This window comes from Panthera pardus, unplaced genomic scaffold (genome assembly GCF_024362965.1).
Source record: "Panthera pardus isolate Hobbes unplaced genomic scaffold, ASM2436296v1 HiC_scaffold_18, whole genome shotgun sequence".
In the NCBI taxonomy this organism is placed as follows: Eukaryota; Metazoa; Chordata; class Mammalia; order Carnivora; family Felidae; genus Panthera; species Panthera pardus.
The window spans coordinates 17,478,487-17,499,423 of NW_026526743.1; the positions used below are offsets into that span (position 1 = coordinate 17,478,487).

The 20,937-nt window shown below is 37.0% G+C and overlaps 1 protein-coding gene across 14 annotated transcripts in view; it reads left to right on the top strand.

Moving 5' to 3' along the window:
- The window catches only part of ZNF567 (zinc finger protein 567), a 20,884-nt gene extending 308 nt beyond the window's left edge, over positions 1 to 20,576 (top strand). Inside the window, exons 2-8 of one of the 14 annotated variants that reach the window (XM_019423029.2) lie at positions 449 to 499; positions 1,495 to 1,595; positions 3,673 to 3,746; positions 3,995 to 4,106; positions 13,354 to 13,480; positions 13,746 to 13,832; positions 18,216 to 20,576. In XM_019423029.2, coding sequence (XP_019278574.2) covers positions 4,080 to 4,106; positions 13,354 to 13,480; positions 13,746 to 13,832; positions 18,216 to 19,936 — 1,962 coding nt within the window. In that variant the 5' untranslated portion in view covers positions 449 to 499; positions 1,495 to 1,595; positions 3,673 to 3,746; positions 3,995 to 4,079 and the 3' untranslated portion in view covers positions 19,937 to 20,576. Of the gene's footprint in view, positions 1 to 58; positions 228 to 292; positions 511 to 1,494; positions 1,827 to 3,672; positions 3,747 to 3,994; positions 4,107 to 13,353; positions 13,481 to 13,745; positions 13,833 to 18,215 lie in introns of those variants that run through there. The other 13 variants (XM_019423028.2, XM_053906351.1, XM_053906350.1 and 10 more) reach the window with 13 other exon arrangements.
- Positions 20,577 to 20,937: the final 361 nt, after the last annotated feature.

A 20,937-nucleotide genomic window follows, 5' to 3' on the forward strand; every position in this document is an offset into this window, starting at 1 on the left:
GGGGGAATGCAGAGGAGGGAGGCGGGAACCTGGCCAGGAAGGCCGGGGAAGAAGGCAAGAGTTCTGGGCCCTAGAGAGAACGGGAGGGAGGCGAGAACCTAAGCAGAAGGAGCCAGGCCCGGGAACGCCGAGAAGGGAATAGGGAGCCCGGGCCAGGGAGCGTCCTAGAGGGAACCGGTAGTCCAGGCTGGACAGCGCCGAAGAGGGAACTGGAAGCCCGAGTTGGTGTGAGCTTGGGGAGGGCAGGAATTTTGTCCCCCACCCCCGCCCCGCACCGTGAGGAAACCCCAGCTTTCGGAGTGCGGCCTGGCACACACGGGCATTCAGTTCGTGTAGCTTTTTGTGCCCGTTCTTGTGCAGCTTGGGCATGTGTTACTCCGTGTGACGTTGTGGAACCAGTTGTTTGGAAAGTGATAAAGTCTCTGTGTTTGTCTAATTTTTCAAATAGGATGCGAGTTGATGTGTTTTTGAGACTGCATGCGACTTTGGAGAGACGATAGTAAGGGGTTTGTGAGTAAAATTTTGCTATTTTGTGTAAAGTATGTTATGGGCTCTGTGAGATTATGCCTGTGATGTGCCTATGGGATTGTGATTGTGTCGTGGGCAATATAACTGTGTCTTTGTCTAATTTTTAAAGTATCTTGTGTGTACAATCCGCAGTAAATCGTGAATGTTATTATGTGACTGAGATGGAGCGCTTGAGAAATTGGATGCATGACCAGTTAAATATGTATTGTTTCGATTATCTGAATACTGGCATTTTATATGCTTATAGATTTCACTCTATGGCAACTGGATAAGTGAAATAGAGATTTTTTTTTTTTTTTGATGGAGAGGAGGAAGTAAAATAATAATTTTCAGATGGTAGGATTGTATATTGGGAAACCCCACACTGACTAATGATTGGTATGTTGAAATGAGTAGGACACCATAAAAAATTGGGCAAGACACAAAAAATTTCTCCCCTGCCACTCAAAGTTTCTATTTGGGTGAATCCCTTTTTTTCCCTGCTACTACTGGATGCATTGAGAGACAGATTGAGTAATTTCTTTGCTCATTCTGAAGACTGAATCAGTTGAACATTTAAATACAAGACCAGTCTCATAATAACTATTTAACTAGTTAAATAAAATATTCACTATAGGGGCGCCTAGGTGGCTCAGTTGGTTGAGCATCCGATTCTTGGTTTCAGTGCAGTTCACGATCTCACAGTTTGTGGGTTCGAGCTCCACCTTGGGCTCTCTGCTGACAGTGCAGATCCTGGTTAAGATTTCTCTCTCCCTCTCTCTCTGCCCCTTCCTGGCTTGCTCTCTCTTTCCTTCTCAAAAAAATAAACAAATGAATATTTTAAAAAACATTCACTGTAGACACCAATACTTCAAACTTGTTTTAAATAAAAACCCTCCCTCCTACTGGAAGCCTGCCTGGGAAAAGGGTACATGATCAGCTTCTTCTCTAATTCTTCAACCTCTATTTTGTCTCTACTTCCTCTAGGTGGGTAGTCTCTGGCTGGAATGGATTGGGAGCTGGAAAGCAAGAGACAAGAAGTTAGGGACAAGAAGAGGCTAACATGATTGGTACCATTATAATTTATTGTAAGTCATCTCTTACCTTCTGAGAGAACCCACTGCTGGGAACTTCCAGATACACTTCCCTTCTTATGGGTACAGCCACTTCTCCAGCTGTCTTCTCAATGTTTCCTCTGGGCATGCAGTTGGCCACCTGCTCTGGTGGGTCTTGTTGTCTCTCCAGTGAGTCCTCTTGGACAAGAGAATCCAAGCCATTCCAGGCAGTCTCCATCCATGGGTTGCCCATCTAGAGCTCAGGTGAGAATTAGCCCCTTAGTCACTTTGCCCTCTCAAATCCTGAAATATGTACATTTTTCCCCAAAACTCTCTTTACCACTTTGTTTCCCAGTGACATCAGCATCTGAGGGGCCCCTTGTTTCTTATAAGAAAGCACCCACTTTTCTTCGCCTGGAAAACTATGTCCTAAAAAATAGTTTATACTCTCTTAGACAAAGTAGGAGTTAAATTAATGGTAGCAAAACTTTATGTTTTTTATAAGACTTTATTTTAGAATGAGGGACACTTAGAAGCTTGCTTTCCTCACCATCTTTGGAACATCTGCTGAGACTGAGAGAAAAATTTATAAGTTACCATGCTGTTATAAACAGTGACAACAATTAGAAAATTCAGAGGTTTGTTGGAAAAATCATTGACAAATCAATAAGCTTCATTTATATATGTGTGCTTATGTGTATATATATGTATCAGAAAACTATGGAAAATGACCAATGGTCATCAAAAATATGAGATACAAAGAATTTCATAATGTGTAAGTAAAAGAATTCTTTTAATGTTTCTAAGGGACTCAAAAAATAAGACTTGAATAAAAGAACAGGAAGACATGTGACAAAGTGTCAAAACTCCCTAACATTTCATGCAATTCCATTAAATTTTCAGTAAAAATTTTGAATTTTCTACGAGAAATTTCTAAGAACGAAAGTTCTTATGAGAATATGAATAAGCCAAAAATTCTGAAAGAAAATAATGAAGGGGAAAGTAGCTCTAGCTGATACTAAAATATGTTTTAAAACTAATAACTGCCGAATCATCTTTGCAATTAAATGAACAGATCAGTAAAACTAAATATAAAATCCAGATCTACTCAGATATATAAAGGAAGTAAGGTATATGGTTATACTTGATCTTAGCCAAAAGACCAAGAAGCAATAAAGATGGCAGTTTTGATGAGTGGAGGAAACAGTAGATTATTGAACACCTGACAGTATTAAACCAATGGCCAATAATCTGTTGAAAGTTTTTGGGTTTTTGGGGGGTTTTTTTGTATTTAAGTAGGCTTCATGCCCATTGCAGAGCTCAGTGCAGGGCTTGAACTCATGACCGTGAGATCAAGACCTGAGCTGAGATCAATAGTTGGACGCTTAGCCGACTGAGCCACCCAGGCACCCCTGCTATAAGTTATTTTTGCATGGCAAAAACAAAGTCAAATGAGAAACTCTAAATTATTTGAAGTGAATACAGTACTTCCTTCCTTTAAAAAAAGATCTAATAACCAATCTAGAAAATAAAAATCTAATCGAAAAGTGAAAGAATTATAAGAGACCATTAACAGATGAGAAACTAAGGATGTTTTTTAAACTTATGAAAAGAAGCTTATTTTCTCTTATAATAGGAAAAATAAAACCCAGAACCACAATTTCTACCTATTAGATAGGCATGCATCAAGAAGTTGGTATCGGTAGCATTTATCAAGGTATTGGCATACATCAAGAAGTTGGTATCGGTAGCATTTATCAAGGTGTATCAGTATATTCTCATATATTGCTGGTGATAGTGTAAATGGTAGAGCCTTCTGGAGAGCAGCTTGAAGGTAGGCTGCTAAGAGAGAAAAATTAGTGCTAGAAAGGAGGGGAACTTGCCCAAAATCTAACTTCTTGCCCAAGAGCCTCTATCTCTGCATTTTGGGATAAAATAAGATTTGTCTAGCTTATTCTCCTTCCTGTAAATTATGTGGAATGTGCAGAGTGGTCAAAGGCCAAAGCAAGGGAAATGGAGGCGATTTCAATTGAGACTTAAGTCATAAGAGAGCTATAAGTCGTGTATAGTGTCATTTTGGCTTCTTTTCATCTTGGCTTTGCCTTCTTAGGAACTGCCTCTTTTCCAAAGAGGAACCCAAAGGAAGACTGGTCACCTCTTGCAAATCTCAAAACCATGGCTCAGGTGAGGTGATGGTTCCTCTCTCTTTCCCAAATAATCTTTATTTTTTTTATTTTTTTTAAGGATATTTGAGCATTTGCCTTTCTTGTACTAAATCCTCCTGCCTATCTTCCCCTTCAGGAAAGTGTCCCCATTTCTTTCCATATTGGCCAGATAAGCCTTTTCCTTCCACAAATGCTCCTTCTAATTTTAACTAATTTTCACACATTAAGTGGGTTTATCATTAAACATCTTTCTTTGTCTTCTCCCAGAAGCAGAGCTGGGACAAAAATGCATTTCCTCAAATGAGAATATATTACTGCATGAACTTTGCTTGTTTAAATAAAAACAGTCACGATGGAGATGGAATTGATGTTGCTTTTAGTAAGTAGCAAGGACTATTGTCTTGAGGCTTTAAGAAAAGAGTTATGCTTGGCAAATTGTACAAAGAACAGAGAATCTTGCTTTTCTCCTGTCTGATCCTCCAGTTTTGCCCATAGCTGCTAACAATTCCTAAAAATCCATGGCCTGCCAATAACACTCCCCCATTATGCTAATGATGTTCCTATTTTTAAACTTCTCTAATTTTATATTTGCATGCAGGGGAAGTAAATATATATGCTTGGATCACCATACTGAATTACAAGTATAACTCTTGAAATATCCTGCCCTTGGTTTCAAAGATGTTGTTATCTCTTGGTTCTTTCAGAAATGTCATCTTTATATCTGGACCTCTTAAATACTACTGTGCTCCAGATTCTTTTATTATTATAATTTTTTATGTTTATTTATTTTTGAGAGAGAGAGTGCGAAGGGCAGAGAGAGAGAGACACACACACACAAAATCTGAAGTGGGCTCCAGGCTCTGAGCTGTCAGCACAGAGCCTGATGGGGCTCGAACCCACAAACAGTGAGATCATGACCTAAGCCGAAGTCGGACACTTAAACCAACTGAGCCACCCAGGCGCCCCTGAACTCCAGATTCTTTATTGGTTCTCTTCTTTTTTCATTTCCCTGTTCCTATTCACAGCCTACCACCGTTATTCTATGCTCACATAATTGTAAACCTAAACCTCTGTTCTGAGTGTCAAAACCATATCCAATCTCCAACTAAAAATCACCACCTGCATATTCCACAGATACTTCAGGCACATGCCCAAGATTTATCTCATTATCTACTTCCCATCATGTTCTTTTTTGTTTTGTTTTCTATCTGCTTTTGGCCCCAGTCCCATACCCACCTGCTAATATAGCTAGCTTGAGTTAAATAAATGTCTCTCTTCCACTATGCAATTTAGTGGTGATTTTATTCCTTATACCACAGTTGCCTTCATCTCCCTTGATATCTTTATTTTGAGTGCCTCTCTCATATCCTGGTCACTTGTTTTCCCATATAACACCTTTGCTCCTTTTCCAGTCCTCCAAGTGCTCACCCCACTGCTCACTTACGGATCTTTGTGTTTCTTACGCTTTTCTGTTTAACTTTGTGTGTGTGTGTGTGTGTGTGTGTGTGTGTGTGTGTAGTAAAATATACGTAGTGTAAAATTTTACCATTTTAGCCATTGTTGAGTGTATAGTTTAGCCCCATGAAATACATTCAGCGTTGTGTAACCAGTACCACTATGTATTTCCAGAACTTTTCATCATCCCAGACAGAATCTCTGTAGTTATAACATTAATCGGTGACTGTTAACCTTATACTTTTTATAGCATCAGAACTAAAGCACATTAGAAGAATGTATAAAGATAGCCCTTTAGGGGAGTGGAAGATGTTAAAATATTAACAGTTTAAATTCAATAATAGTAATCAATGATAATGGTTTTCCAATTCACGAATATGATGTACATCTCCTTTTATTTAAGATCTTTAAATTCTCTCAGTAATGTTTTGTTGTTTTCAGTGTACAGTCTTACACGTTTTGTTATATTAATCCCTGGGTATTTTTTTTATGCTATTGTAAATGCTATTCATTTTTATTTCAAATTTTCACTGTTCACCGCTAATATATGAAAACAAAATTGATTTTTGTATATTGACCTGCAATCTTTCTAAAGTCACTTATTAGTTCTAGTAATTTTTTGTATTCTTTAGGATTTTCTACATAGATAAGCATGTCCTATGTGAATAATGACTTTGCCTTCTTGCTTTTCAAACTGTGCATCTACTGCATTTTCTAGAACCTTCAGTATAATGTTGAATAGAAATGGTGAGAACAGACATTTTTGCCTTGTTCCTGCCTTAGGGGAAAGGGATTCAGAGTTTCACTATTAAGTATGATATTAGCTATAGATTTTGCATTGATTTATCAGGTTAAAGAAGTTACAGTTTGCTGATAGTTTTTATCATGAGAGGGTGCTGAATTTTTTCAAAAGTTTTTCTTCATCTATTGGTTATTCCCCATTATTTGGCTTTTCTGTCTCTCTCTCTTTTAATGTTTATTTATTTTTGAGAGAGAGAGAGAGAGAGAGAGAGAGAGAGAGCGCATAGGAGCAGGGCGGGCAGAGAGAAATCTGAAGCAGGCTCCAGGCTCTGAGCTGACAGCACAGAGCCCAATGCGGGGTTTAAACTCACAAACCATGAGATTATGACCTGAGCCAAAGTTGGACACTTAACCGACTGAACCACTCAGGTGCCCCTTCTCTTTTTTCTATTACCACCATGAATTATATTGATTTTGAAGTGTTCAGCCAACTTAGAAGCTCTAGCTCTAGGATGAATTCCACGTATGTAATGTTTGATGAATTTGCTAATATAGTACATTGTTAAGGAGTTGTTTGTGGTTCATAAAGAATTTGGTCTATATTTTTTCTTGTAACACCTTTGTTTAGTTTTCATATCAGGATAATTCTTTTAAAATAAGTTGGGAAGTATACGCTCTTATTTTCTAAAAGAATTTGTGTAAATTGGTACTATTTCTTCTTAAAGTGTTTGTTAGAAATCACCAGTGAATAAATCTTTAAAAATTAAAAAATAAAAACAGGGGCGCCCAGGTAGCTCAGTGGGTTAAGTGTCCAACTTTGCCTCATGTCATGATCTCGTGGTTTGTGAGTTTGAGTCCCATATCGGGCTCTGTGCTGACAGGCCAGAGCCTGGAGCCTATTTCAGATTCTGTCTCCCTCTCTCTCTGCCCCTCCCCTGCTCATGCTCTGTCTCTCTCTCTCTCTCAAAAATAAAACATTTAAAAAAATTTTTTTTAATAAATAAATAAAAACAGGGAGGGAAACCATAAAAGACTCTTAAATACAGAGAACAATCTGAGAGTTGCTGGAGGGGAGGTGGGTGGGGAAATGGATTAAATGGATGATGGGCATTAAGGAGGACACTTATTGAGATGAGCACTGGTTGTCATATAAGAGATGAATACCTGGGTTCTACTCCTGAAGCCACTACATAACTACACTGTATGTTAACTAACTTGAAAATGAATAATAATAATAATATATTTTAAAAAAGAAGAATTCACCAGTGAAGCCATGTTAACCTGGAGATTTTTTTGTGGGAACAGGTTTAACTAGCAGCTCAATTTCCTTGGTAGAATTAGGGATATTCAGGTTATCAGGGTGTTTTCTTCAGTGAGCTTTTATAGTTTGTATCTTTCAAGGAATTTGTCAAATTTATTGACAAAGTTGTCAAAAATACACTCTTTTTATCCTTTTGATATTTGTGTGACCTGTAGCAATGCCCCTCTTTCATTTCTGCTGTTGATAATTTGTGTCTTATTCTTTTCCTTGGTCAGTTGCCTAGAGTTTTACCAATTTCATTTGTCATTTCGAAGTACCAGCTTTGGGTTTCATTGGTTTACTCCATTGTTTTTCTGTTTCCTCTTTCTTCACATCTTTTTTGTTTCCTTTTTTTTTTTCTCAATACTTTGGGTTTAATTAAGTCATTTTCTAGTTTTGAGAGAGAGAGACAGCATGAGTAGAGGAGTAGCAGAGAGAAGGAGACACAGAATAGGATGCAGTCTCTAGGCGCTGAGCTGTCACCCAGAGCCCAATGTAGGGATTGAACCCACAAGCAGTGAGATCATGACCTGAGCTGAAGTCAGACTTTTAACTGACTGAACCACCCAGGTGCCCCAAAACTTCTGTATCCTTATTGATTTTCAGTCTATTTGTGTAGCAATCACTGAGAGAAGAAAGTTGAAATCTTCAGTTACAATTTTGGTTTTGTCTGTTTTTCCTTTTCTATCAGTTTTTACTTAATGTATTTTTAAGTTCTGTTTTTAGGTGTGTTCACATTTAGAATTGTTACATTCTCTCATGAATTGATCCCCTCTGTTATTTTGAAATGCCTTATTTAATCCCTGATAATATTCTTTGTGCTGAAATTTGTATTGTTTGATATTATAGCCAATTTAGCTTTCTTATGATTAGTATTTACACGGTATACATGTTTTCCATCCTTTTTAAAATTTTTTAAGTTTACTTATTTTGAGAGAGAGAGAGAGAGAGCAAGTGGGGTAGAGGCAGAGAGAGTGGAGGAGAGAATATCAAGCAGACTCTGCAGGGTCAGCATAGAGGCCGATATAGGGCTCAAACTCACAAATTGTGAGATCATGACCTGAGCCCAAACCAAGAGTTGGACGCTTAATTGACTAAGCCACCCAGGTGCCCCTCCATCCTTTTACTTTAACCTTCCTATGTTTTCACATTTATAGTGAGCCTCTTGTAGATAGTATATAGTTTGTCCTTTTTAAACATTTTTTACTTTTAAGTAACCTCTACACCCAATGTAGAGCTCCAACTAACAACCCCAAGATCAAGAATCACATGCTCCACTGACTGAGTGGTACTCCTGTAGAGCATCACTTTTTGTAATCTCACAACACATGTTTTTCCAGAGCAAATATGCTATACACTAAGACAGAATATATGCAAATCTCAATAAAAAGAAATCATATGGAGCATCTTCTCTAACCATAATTGAATTAAATTAGATGTCAATAAAAATAACATACCTAGACTAGGCCCAAATGTTTGGAAATTAAACAATATGCTAATTTTTAAAAAAATGTTTATTTATTTTTGAGAGAGTGTGAGTGGGGAAGGGGTAGGGAGAGAGGGAGACAGAATCTGAAGCAGGCTCCAGGCTCTGAGCTGTCAGCACAGAGCCCAACATAGGGCTCAAACCACAAGCCGCTAGCTCATGACCTGAGCCGAAGTTGGACGCCCCAACAATATACTACTTCTGAGTAATCAATTTTGGGTCAAAGAATAACCAAAAAGAAAATTTTCATAAAATTAATGAGATTTATGGCTAACATCATACTTAATGGTGAACGACTGTTTTCCCTCCTAAGATCAGGAGCAAGACAAGGATGTCTACTTTAACGCTTCTATCAACACTGTAGATGATGCGTAAAGAATGAAAAAGAAATATGAGGCATATAGACTAGGAAGGGAGAAGGTAAACTGTATTTGCAGATAATATGACCAGGTTATGTAGGAAGTATTAAGGAATTTACAAAAAAAAAGTACTAGAAATAAAAAGTGAATTCAGCAAGGTCACTTATATCAAAATACAAAAATCAATTCTATTTTTATATACTAACAACAAAAATTTGAAAATGAGTTTAAAGAATAAAATTAACAAAACATTTACAAGACCTGTACACTGAAAACTACAAAACACTGCTGAGAGAAATTTAAGAAGACCTAAATAAGCATCCATGGATTGGAAGACCTACTACTGTTAACATATCTGTTATCTCCAACCAATTTATAAAGTCTTTCAAAACTCAATCAAAATCTAAGTAAGTTGTTTTATAAAGATTGATAAGTTGATTCTAAAATTAACCTGGAAATGCAAAACACCTAACATGTCTAAACAGGTTCTAAATGACAGTGTTGGAAGATTATTAATGGTGCTCTACAGGGGCACCTGACTGACTCAGTCACTGGAGTATGTGATTCTTGATCTCAGGGTTGTAAATTGGAGCCCCATGTTGGGTATAAATCTGTCCAGATTTTCCTCCCCTTTTTACTGGCAAACATTTACATCAGCTATGGTTTTGGACTTTTTTAAGTCTCATTTTACTTTTGTCAATTTTTGCTTTATGTTTTTTGAAACTCTTGTTATTTAAATACGTATACATTTGTGGGGCGCCTGGGTGGCTCAGTCGGTTGGGCGTCCGACCGGCTCAGGTCACGATCTCGCGGTCCGCAGGTTCGAGCCCCGCGTCGGGCTCTGGGCTGATGGCTCGGAGCCTGGAGCCTGCTTCCGATTCTGTGTTTCCCTCTCTCTCTGCCCCTCCCCCGTTCATGCTGTGTCTCTCTCTGTCTCAAAAATAAATAAACGTTAAAAAAAATTTAAAAAAATAAAATAAAATAAATGCATATACATTTGTAATTGTTCTATTTTCCTGGTGTATTTACTTTTTCATCAATATAAAATGCCTCTCTTTGTCTGCAGTAGTAACATTGCTCAGCTTTCCCGTGTGTAGTGTTTGTATGTCATTTTCCATCCTTTACTTTCAGCCTATTTGTGTCTATGGTATTTAAAATATGTCTCTTGTAGGGTCGCCTGAGTGGCTCAGTTGGTTAAGCTTCCTGTTCTTGATTTCAGCTCAGGTCATGATCTCATGGTTCATAAGATTGAGCCCTGTGTCAGGCTCTGAGCTGGATGTGGAGCCTGCTTGGGTTTTTCTCCCTTTCTCTCTGCCCCTTCCCCAGTTGTACATGTGCATGTGCTTGCTCTCTCTCTCTCTCTCTCTCTCTCTCTCTCTCTGTCTGTCTCAAAATAAATAAATAAACTTTAAAAAATAAAATATGTCTCAGAATTATATTAAATCTTGCTTTTTCATGCATTCTAATATCTTGGTCATTTTATTGGAATGTTTGGTCCATTTATATTTAATACAATTAGAGGTAAATGGATTTAGGGCTGACATTTTGCTGTTTTGTTTTCCAAATGCTTAACCTATGTTTTTAATCCTTTTAAATATACTTTATATTTCAAGGCAGTTTTAGGTTCATGACAAAATTGTAGAGTTTCCACTACCATCTGCCCCCATACATGATTAATAGCCTCCCCATTATCAATATCTTGCACCAGAGTGTACATTCATTACAATGAACCTACATTGATACATAATTCCAAAGTCCAATAGATTTTGGCAAATATATGACATTCTGCCATTATAGTATTATACAGAATAGTTTTAGTGCCCTAAAACTTTTAGGGCTACACCTTTTTGTCCCTTCTTTTTTTACTGTCTCCAGAGTTTTGCCTTTCCAGAACGTCATATAGTTGGAATTATACGGACTTTTCTGATGGGCTTCTTGCACCTACTAATGTGCATTTAAGTTTCCTCCTAATCTGTTTTTATTCATCTCTTCGTATATACTGTTGTATTTTGTATCAATCAAATACATGTTAATGGTTCATTTTCATTCTTCTCTTGACTATTTATTTATTTATTTATTTATTTATTTTAATGTTCTATTTATTTTGAGAGAGACAGAGAATGCCAATGCAAGAGGGGCAGAGAGAGGAAGAGAGAAGCCCAAGCAGGGTGGACACTCATCATGACACAGGGCTTGATTCCATGACTGTGAGATCATGACCTGAGCTAAAAATCAAGAGTTGGACACTCACCAACTGAGCCACCCAGGCACCCCTCCTCTATTGACTTTTTAGTTGTATCTATTTCTGTGCCCAGGTTTTCCATTAGTTCTTTGAAGACATTAAGAGCAGCTGCTTTGAAGCTGTTTTTGGTGGGTTTTTTTTTGGCAAAATCCAACATTGGGACCCACTAGGGATTAATTTCTGTGACTGGCTTTTGCTGAATATGAGTCACATTCTCCCTTGTTTTGTTTGCATATTTAGTAATTTTTACTAGAAATCTGGATATCATGAATAATATAGTAATCTGATACTTTAAACTCTGCACCAACCCCAAGTATGAAGCAGCTGATATGTCAGCTCAGTTCTTTAAGCTTCCAGCTGCTGCTTTTGACCCTGGCCCCCTTAGGTGAGGGGAGATAGGTTCTCCTTGTGTTCATATATATTAGCTCTCAGTTAAGGAATTGGTGAGAGTTTATACTTAGATTTTGGGACTTACTTTTGGTAGGCCTGTTTCTTCCAGTGTTCCACTCCTTATACTTCCTGCTGCTTTGTGAGCTGCAACTTCTGACACCTCAATCCAGTAAGACTTCAGTTTTCTTCTGCTTGTGCTATGATCAGGTTGTATAATACTGGTAATCAAAAATGGCAAAATCTCAGGGGCGCCTGGGTGGCTCAGTCGGTTGAGCGTCCAACTTCGGCTCAGGTCACGATCTCGCGGTTCGTGAGTTCGAGCCCTGCGTCGGGCTCTGGGCTGATGGCTCAGAGCCTGGAGCCTGCTTCCGATTCTGTGTCTCCCTCTCTCTCTGCCCCTCCCCCGTTCATGCTCTGTCTCTCTCTGTCCCAAAAATAAATAAAACGTTAAAAAAAATTTTTTTTGTAAAAAAAAAAATGGCAAAATCTCAGAATCTCACTAGATGCACTTCTATTTTTCAAAACTCTTTTTTGGTATCTTTCTGTCTGCTTTTTCCTAAGTCCTCTCTGATGTCTCCAACAATTGCTTAGTTTAATTATCAGTGTGGTGTTCTGGCAGTGTTTATACTCAGATTTTGGTTCTCATCCTTTCTATAGTTCTCTCACTTCCAAGAATTTATTTCTAAATCTTGAGCTCAGCTGCCTTAACAGCTATGGGGTTTCTGGTACCTTCATGCAAAAAAGCCATGGGTTGAACAATTCTTACCCATCACGGTTGCTATCCTTTAAGGATAAGCTCTCCCTTGGGGCACCTGGGTAGCTCAGTCGGTTGAGCATCCGACTTTTGATTTCACCTCAGGTCATGATTCCAGGGTTGTGGGATCAAGTCCTGCGTCGGGCTCCACACTGAACATTTAGCGTGCTTGGGATTCTCTTTCTGACTCTGCCCCTTTCCCCAGCTCATGCTCTCCCTCTCTCTCTCAAGTAAAAAAAAATAAATAAATAAAAATAATTCAATTTTTTTTAAAAAGGTTAAGCTCTCCTTCAATTTTTGCTTGCTTTAATTGCTTCCAGTTCCATCTATGAGTTGTTATATGTTGTGTTCAGACATATATATTATGTTAAGTATAAATGATTATTATCTGAAGGATCATTTTCTTGATCAATTGACTGTATTATTTTTGGATGCCAGAAGTTGCTCCCATGCATTTTTAAACCATATTTTTTCTGCATAACACATTAATCTTGACAGAGAAAAGTTTTACCTCCTCAATTGTGTTGCCCTTGTAATATATCACATCTTGTACATTCTTCTCTTGTAGTACCTGTAACACCTTCAAGCAGGTGTATGTTTAAACATACTTTCTTGAAGGCTTTGAGGCTATGCAGGGACAGTGTTTTATATGTCTTGGCACTCCAGTAAACTAATGCAGTTTGGGGTTACAAAGTGACTTTACATAAATATTTGTGTGATGAATTATTAAATAAATTCAGTGGCAGGTACTTCTGTCTTTTGTTTACCTTACAATATAAATTACAAAACAAAAATGATTAGCTTTTTTTACATTGATATGAATGCCCCAAAGGAACAGATCAAAAGTAGTCCCCAATATCTAGTCAGCTTATTCTGATCACAGTTCCAATCCGTTGCAGGCATCAGTGTCATTCAAAGATGTGACTGTTGACTTCTCTCGGGAAGAGTGGCAGCACCTGGATCCTGCTCAGAAGACTCTCTACATGGATGTGATGTTGGAAAACTATTGCCACCTCATCTCTGTAGGTAAGAAAAACTCTCTTTGAAACTTTCAGTAGCATGCATTTCCTTTCAAAGTGCCTGAATTATGTGTGATCTTGTGTTTCAGGGATAAGATTGATGAATTCTTTTTTTGTTTGCAGAAAGGATAATTTTGTACTTGCCCAGAGCAAGGCGTTAAGTTTACTCTTACACAAAGAAGTATTTTAATTTGCAGTATTGAAAATGTACTTTACTAATTTTTCAAATGTATTGAAGCCTAAACAACTTAATCCAAATTTTTCTTTGTCAGGGTGTCACATGACCAAACCTGATGTGATCCTCAAGTTAGAACGAGGAGAAGAGCCATGGACATCATTTACAGGTCATACCTGCTTAGGTGAGATTCTGACTCTTCAGGTGGATGAAATCTAATGGAGAATAAATTTTAAAATAGTCATGCGGTAGGTGGCACCTTCGAAATATGCCACCTGGTGTGGGAGTGTCTTTTTAAAGGCTCCTAACCTTTGAAATGATCATTATTCCTGCAAAACTTAAATCAAACTTTTAAATACAACTCTCCCAATATAATATTCTTTTCTAGTTTGCTTGATGTTATCAAAGATAGTTGCCACTCTTAATCAAAATGTATTATAAACCTTCTTTTTAGATCTTTTTTCTTGTTTTGTGTCTTTTTCTAACTTCAGTCTCTTCTTGACATTGTATATTTTCTTTTGAACATTCTTAAATCTGTTTTTATAAGAGAGAAAATTCTTGTTTAATGTTTTTCTTCTCAGTTGCTTTCCATTTTTTTCTTTTTCTTTCTTTTAATTGTCTCAGGTTTGTTTTCTGTGCTAAGTCTAAGATCCCCTTCTCACCACAAATATAGCTGTTAATTTTATTTTATTTTATTTTTTTTATTTATTTTTTAATATATGAAATTTACTGTCAAATTGGTTTCCATACAACACCCAGTGCTCATCCCAAAAGGTGCCCTCCTCAATACCCATCACCCACCCTGCCCTCCCTCCCACCCCCCATCAACCCTCAGTTTGTTCTCAGTTTTTAACAGTCTCTTATGCTTTGGCTCTCTCCCACTCTAACCTCTTTTTTTTTTTTTTCCTTCCCCTCCCCCATGGGTTTCTGTTATGTTTCTCAGGATCCACATAAGAGTGAAACCATATGGTATCTGTCTTTCTCTGTATGGCTTATTTCACTTAGCATCACACTCTCCAGTTCCATCCATGTTGCTACAAAAGGCCATATTTCATTTTTTCTCATTGCCACGTAGTATTCCATTGTGTATATAAACCACAATTTCTTTATCCATTCATCAGTTGATGGACATTTAGGCTCTTTCCATAATTTGGCTATTGTTGAGAGTGCCGTATAGCTGTTAATTTTAAAACTTACTTGCTTTGGCCCAGATTGATAATTCCACAGTTATCATTCTCTTCTATTAAACTTTTGTGGTTCACTTTATATGGCAGATCATCATTCCTGAAATCAACCCTTCATTTGGGTAAAGCATTAACTTATTCTTATCCTGGTTCTCTGAGTGATTATTTCCAAGTTGGTCTATTTTCTTCATCACTGGACATACTGCCTGATAATACCTGGTACATAATGGTCATTGATACATATATTTTTAAATGTATGTTGTTTCACTAGACTCTAAGTCTTATTTCTCTGATTTGACCTCAAAGGATCTGCCTTTAAATTATGGTAATCTCATCCATTCTGAGGACGGAAGGTCTTTGTTTTATGTAGAGATCTGTAACACTGACATACTCAGTGCATTTCTCCCACCTTCACTATAGTACTTCAAGGGTTCTGCACTCTGATGTTTCACCTATTTTGTGACAACATGTTAGAAATGAAAATCACAAACTTTCCTACCCTTTAAATTCTTCCCCACTGTCTGTTTCCAAATATTTTATTTTTACCATGATACCAGCTTTCTCTGTCTCTATCATCATCTCTTATGAATCTCTTCACAATTTGTGTTATGTTTATCAGCCTGTGAAGTGTATTTATGTTTTCCCATATTTTCATTTTTCACTGACCTCATACAAAATAACAACTATCTTATTTCATGTCTTGACTACAATAATTACAGCTTGGCTTTGCTATAATTTTGTCCTAATTCTTTCAATTTATATTGTTACTTTTCTGACAAGAGATATCATTGCTTGTTCCCTATTATTATATGAAATTGAAATTCTTCATTCAAGGACTACTATAATAAGCCCTCATCTGGTCTTTTCAACTTTATTTCTCTCCATTATGGAAAACTTGTGGTAATTTCCACTTGATATAGTCTCCTCAGTGTTCTCCACACATGTGTAATTTGTCATAATGCTTGTACTGTTCATTGTGTTGTGTTCTCCCTTCCATATACTATGTATCTTTTAAGTCTTGAGATTTCTTCTGCATAAACTATTCCTTAACCACTTCACATAGATTTTCTGAATTCCCATGCTACTTACCAACTCAGACACACACAACTCTTGAAAATAATTATGTAATTTGGTACCCAGTTATATGTGATTTATGCTTAAGGCTTTTTTAATTCAAAGATAAGATCCTCTGTATCTTTTTTGCTATAGTATATAATATTTTAAATATTCCATAGTTGCTCATTAACTTGAAGCTATACAGGCAAGTTACGCTTTTGCTCCATTCACAAAGCATGGTGAGCTCCTTCCAGATGTACCTGCTCAGGCCATGGCTGTATAGATTCTGATTGAAATTGTTGGATTCTGGGGCACCTGGGTGTCTCAGTCAGTTGAGCCGACTTCAGCTCAGGTCATGATCTCATGGTCTGTGAGTTCGAGCCCTGCGTTGGGCTCTGTGCTGACAGCTCAGAACCTGGAGCCTGCTTTGGATTCTGTGTCTCCCTCTCTCTCTGCCCCTCCCCTGCTCATGCTCTGTGTCTGTCTGTCTGTCTGTCTCTCTCTCTCTCTCTCTGTCAAAAATAAATAAACATTGAATTGGCTGGATTCTACCAAACACTACCTATCTAGGTAGGATATACAGTGTTAATGTAAACTCAGAAGAGTTCAAAGGAGATAATCAATAAAGTATTCCTTTCTATGGAAAAGGATTACTATCAAAATCTGCATCTTTCACAAAATATTTAAGACACGATTAAGCTTGTGAAAATATTTTGTTAAAATTACTTTCCTAGACCATAACCATTTTTAAGTTATAAAGAAATAGTGCTTAAAGTGGTAGGGGGAAATAAGTGAAGGATTTTTGGCATCATGGAACGTAGCATTTTCTTGAAGGTAATCTGAGTAGAAATAAGAATGGAAGACAAGCCACTTGATTAAAAAAACATAAGCAAAGTATGTGATTAGGAGTAAGTGAGATATTTATAAGGCAAAAAAGATGAGGCCTCACTTTTATGTGTGAAAGTTGTCAGATAGGTGGACAACCCTGAAAACTTGTTTGAATATGAAAAGTGAGTCTCAGTGATTCAAAGTTTTGTTTACAGGAGAAATTCCTTATATGTTGGTGTTGAGAGTAATGGACTGAAGGAAGAAATAGATTTTTTGAACCTAAATTTAACATTATTTCACTAGATGTGGATGATTGCAAAATAACAGAAGTCAAATATAGCTATAAAATATAAGAGAAATGAAGGTTAAAGTTAATCACTTAGAATGAGATGTAATCTTGTCCACCATTAATCTTGTAATCAGATGTCCACCATGTGGAAAACTGGAGTTAAGAAAAGTTATGAGCGTCTGGGTGGCTCAGTCAGTTAAGCGTCCAAATCTAGATTTCAGCTCAGGTCACGATCTCACAGGAGATAGAGCCCCACATTGGGCTCTGTGCTGGCATTGTGGAGCCTGCTTGGGATTCTCTCTCCCTCTTTCTCTTTGCTCTTCCCCTGCTCTCTGTCTCTCTCTCTCTCAAAAATAAATAAACCTTTAAAAAAAAAAAAAGAAAAGTTACTATATTGAGGAAAGACTTGTGGCAGTTTTTCCTTAAACCTGAAAAAGTAAGTCTGTGAAAAGAAATAGTTACAATTGATGGTCATGAGATTTTTGTTATTGAACCATTCTGAAAGGATTGGTACTAATAGCAATAATGAATACACCAATAAATATACTCCTAGTCAGTTCCTGTTGAAAGTGTCTTCATAGCTCTTTTCTCACAGGAGAAAATGATAACCAATTATATGGAGGATTAGAGCCTAGGCTATACGGTTGTCTTTTAAACACTAGGAAATTACTTGATACTTGGAAAGATTAATGAGCCATTGATGGGTACATAGTAGGCGGTGGTGGAATAACTGGAAATGTTTTGCCTCACAGTCTAGAGCTGAATGTATAAAAATATAGGCTCTGATCTGTGTTCTCCAAAAGTAATCCTTCCTCTAATATTTTTCTTGAATAAGCTTTTCTACTAATTTTTCTTGTCCATCCTACTTAAAGTTTACTGCCCTTGAAAGGTTCACTTCATTGCTTCCAAATCCACCTGTCCAAACATCAGTCTCTCTTTCACCATTCTTTGTCTTCTCACTGCTTGGTGTATTCATTTAACTTTCTGTATGAAATTCTGATACAAAGTGCAAAAGTTACTAGCGTTCATTGCTTAATTTTTCATTCTTGTCCACACCGAGGCAGAGTTTTTCTTTAGGTTTTGTGTCTTTTCCCTGGCAAGGAATAATTTGTCCAGGGTCTTTTTTGATCTCATATACTAGACACCAGTACAATTTCTTTCCATAGCAAATATGTGAAGATTCACAAATTGTTATTATATTCTTTTGTAGAAGAAAATTGGAAAGATGAAGACTTTTTAGTGAAATTCAAGGAATACCAAGATAAGTTTTCTAGATCAGTTGTATTCATCAACCACAAAAAACTGATTAAAGAGAACAGTAATGCATATGAAAAGACATTTACTTTAAGCAAAAACCCTATTAATTCAAAAAATCTACCTCCTGAATATGATACTCATGGAAAGATTTTTAAAAATGTTTCAGAATTAATCATCAGTAATATAAGTCCTGCAAGAAAGAGACTTGGTGAGTATAATGGATATGGGAAATCACTTCTCAATACTAAACCAGAGACAGCTCAACCTGGAGTCAAATCCCATAATCAGCGTGGCAGGGTTGTCAGTCATAATGACGTACTTATACAGTATCATAAGGTGGAAACTCCAGCACAGCCATTTGGATATAATGACTGTGAGAAAACCTTCCTTAAAAAAGGAGAATTAATTACACATAATAGAGCTTACATAAGGGAAAACCCACCTGAATATAATAAAAGGAGACGAACAACCAATATTGAAAAAAAACATACATGCACTGAATGTGGGAAGTCCTTCTGCAGGAAGTCAGTATTGATTCTGCACCAGGGAATTCACACAGAGGAAAAACCCTATCAGTGCCATCAATGTGGAAATTCATTTAGAAGGAAGTCATATCTCATTGATCATCAAAGAACTCACACAGGAGAAAAACCCTTTGTTTGTAATGAATGTGGTAAGTCCTTCCGCCTAAAGACAGCCCTCACTGATCATCAGAGAACACATACAGGGGAAAAATCATACGAATGTCCACAGTGTAGGAATGCCTTCAGATTGAAGTCACACCTCATACGTCATCAGAGAACTCATACAGGAGAGAAACCATATGAGTGTAATGACTGTGGGAAGTCCTTCCGCCAGAAGACAACACTCTCTCTACATCAGAGAATTCATACAGGAGAGAAACCCTATATTTGTAAAGAATGTGGGAAGTCCTTTCACCAGAAGGCAAACCTTACTGTACATCAGAGAACTCATACGGGGGAAAAGCCCTATATTTGTAATGAATGTGGGAAATCGTTCTCCCAGAAGACAACCCTCGCTCTTCATGAGAAGACTCATAATGAGGAGAAACCCTATATTTGTAATGAATGTGGGAAGTCCTTTCGCCAAAAGACAACCCTTGTGGCACATCAGAGAACACATACAGGGGAAAAATCCTATGAATGTCCTCACTGTGGGAAGGCCTTTAGAATGAAGTCATACCTCATTGATCATCACAGAACTCACACAGGAGAAAAACCATATGAATGTAATGAATGTGGGAAATCCTTCAGTCAGAAGACAAATCTGAATCTGCATCAGAGAATTCATACAGGAGAGAAACCCTATATTTGTAATGAATGTGGGAAGTCCTTTCGCCAGAAAGCAACTCTCACTGTACATCAAAAAATACATACAGGACAGAAATCCTACGAATGTCCTCAGTGTGGGAAAGCCTTTAGCAGGAAGTCATATCTCATTCATCATCAAAGAACTCATACAGGAGAGAAACCATATAAATGTAATGAATGTGGGAAGTGCTTCCGCCAGAAAACAAATCTCATTGTACATCAGAGAACTCACACAGGAGAGAAACCCTATATTTGTAATGAGTGTAGTAAGTCCTTCAGTTATAAGAGAAACCTCATTGTCCATCAGAGAACTCACAAGGGAGAAAACATAGAAATTCAATAAATGATGTGATCTCTTTGTGAAGCCTTTCCAAGTTATTGTAAAACTTTAGTTTAAGGAAAAAAAGCATGCTAAAACATTTTAATAAGGTAATTTTAATCACAAATGTAATAATAGTTAAAGTACCAACCACAGAACTGTCTGCTGTTTACTAGCACATGTAATGGATATGATCATTGTTATCGAACTTTATCAGAAATGAAGCTAATTTTTTAAGTTTTCAAGTTCTGTTCACTTAGATTATTTTTTTAAAGTGCTTACATAATATATGCAGAGGCAAGATACAAAATGGTTATAATATCAGTCTCCATAAAAGAAAGAAAATATGAAATATATTTCTCCTTGTGCTCTGGAATAAAGAATAACTGTTATTTCCCCAAAGATTACCATGTCCCTGGCTTATAACATCATGAAGCAGTCTTTGCATGTCTAAATTTTATGTTTTATCATATATCATGAATTATTTTGTGTCTTGTCTCAACATTTTTAAGATTCATACATTATTGCATGTGGCAGTAATGTATTCATTTTCATTGTGCATACTCTTCCATTTTAAGAATATACCACTATTTATCCTCTTGATGGATGTTTGTATTTTTATAAATTTGTGTTGTAATAAAAATACTGCTCTAAATGCTGTAAATATTCTGTGTATGTGTGTATGTATATTTCTGTTGATCTTATAGTGAGATGAATTACTCAGTCCAAGGGTGTATGTAAGTTTTTTTCAGCTATGGTAGATACTGCCAAACGTCTCAGACCTTTCTTAATATGAGGTGATTAACTTTGGAAAGTAACAGCTCTGATTGTAAGCAATGTGGAGAAAGGTCTTTAGCAGTCATTCAACTAGAGAATTTTACTTTAAAAAATCCATATAATATTGTAATTGTAAGAAGACTGTTGTTAGTCATGAATATCTGAATGTAACAAATCTAGAAAGACTTGCTATGGCTTAAATTACACAAAGCTAGAGAATTCATATCGGAACGAATCCTATAGTTGTC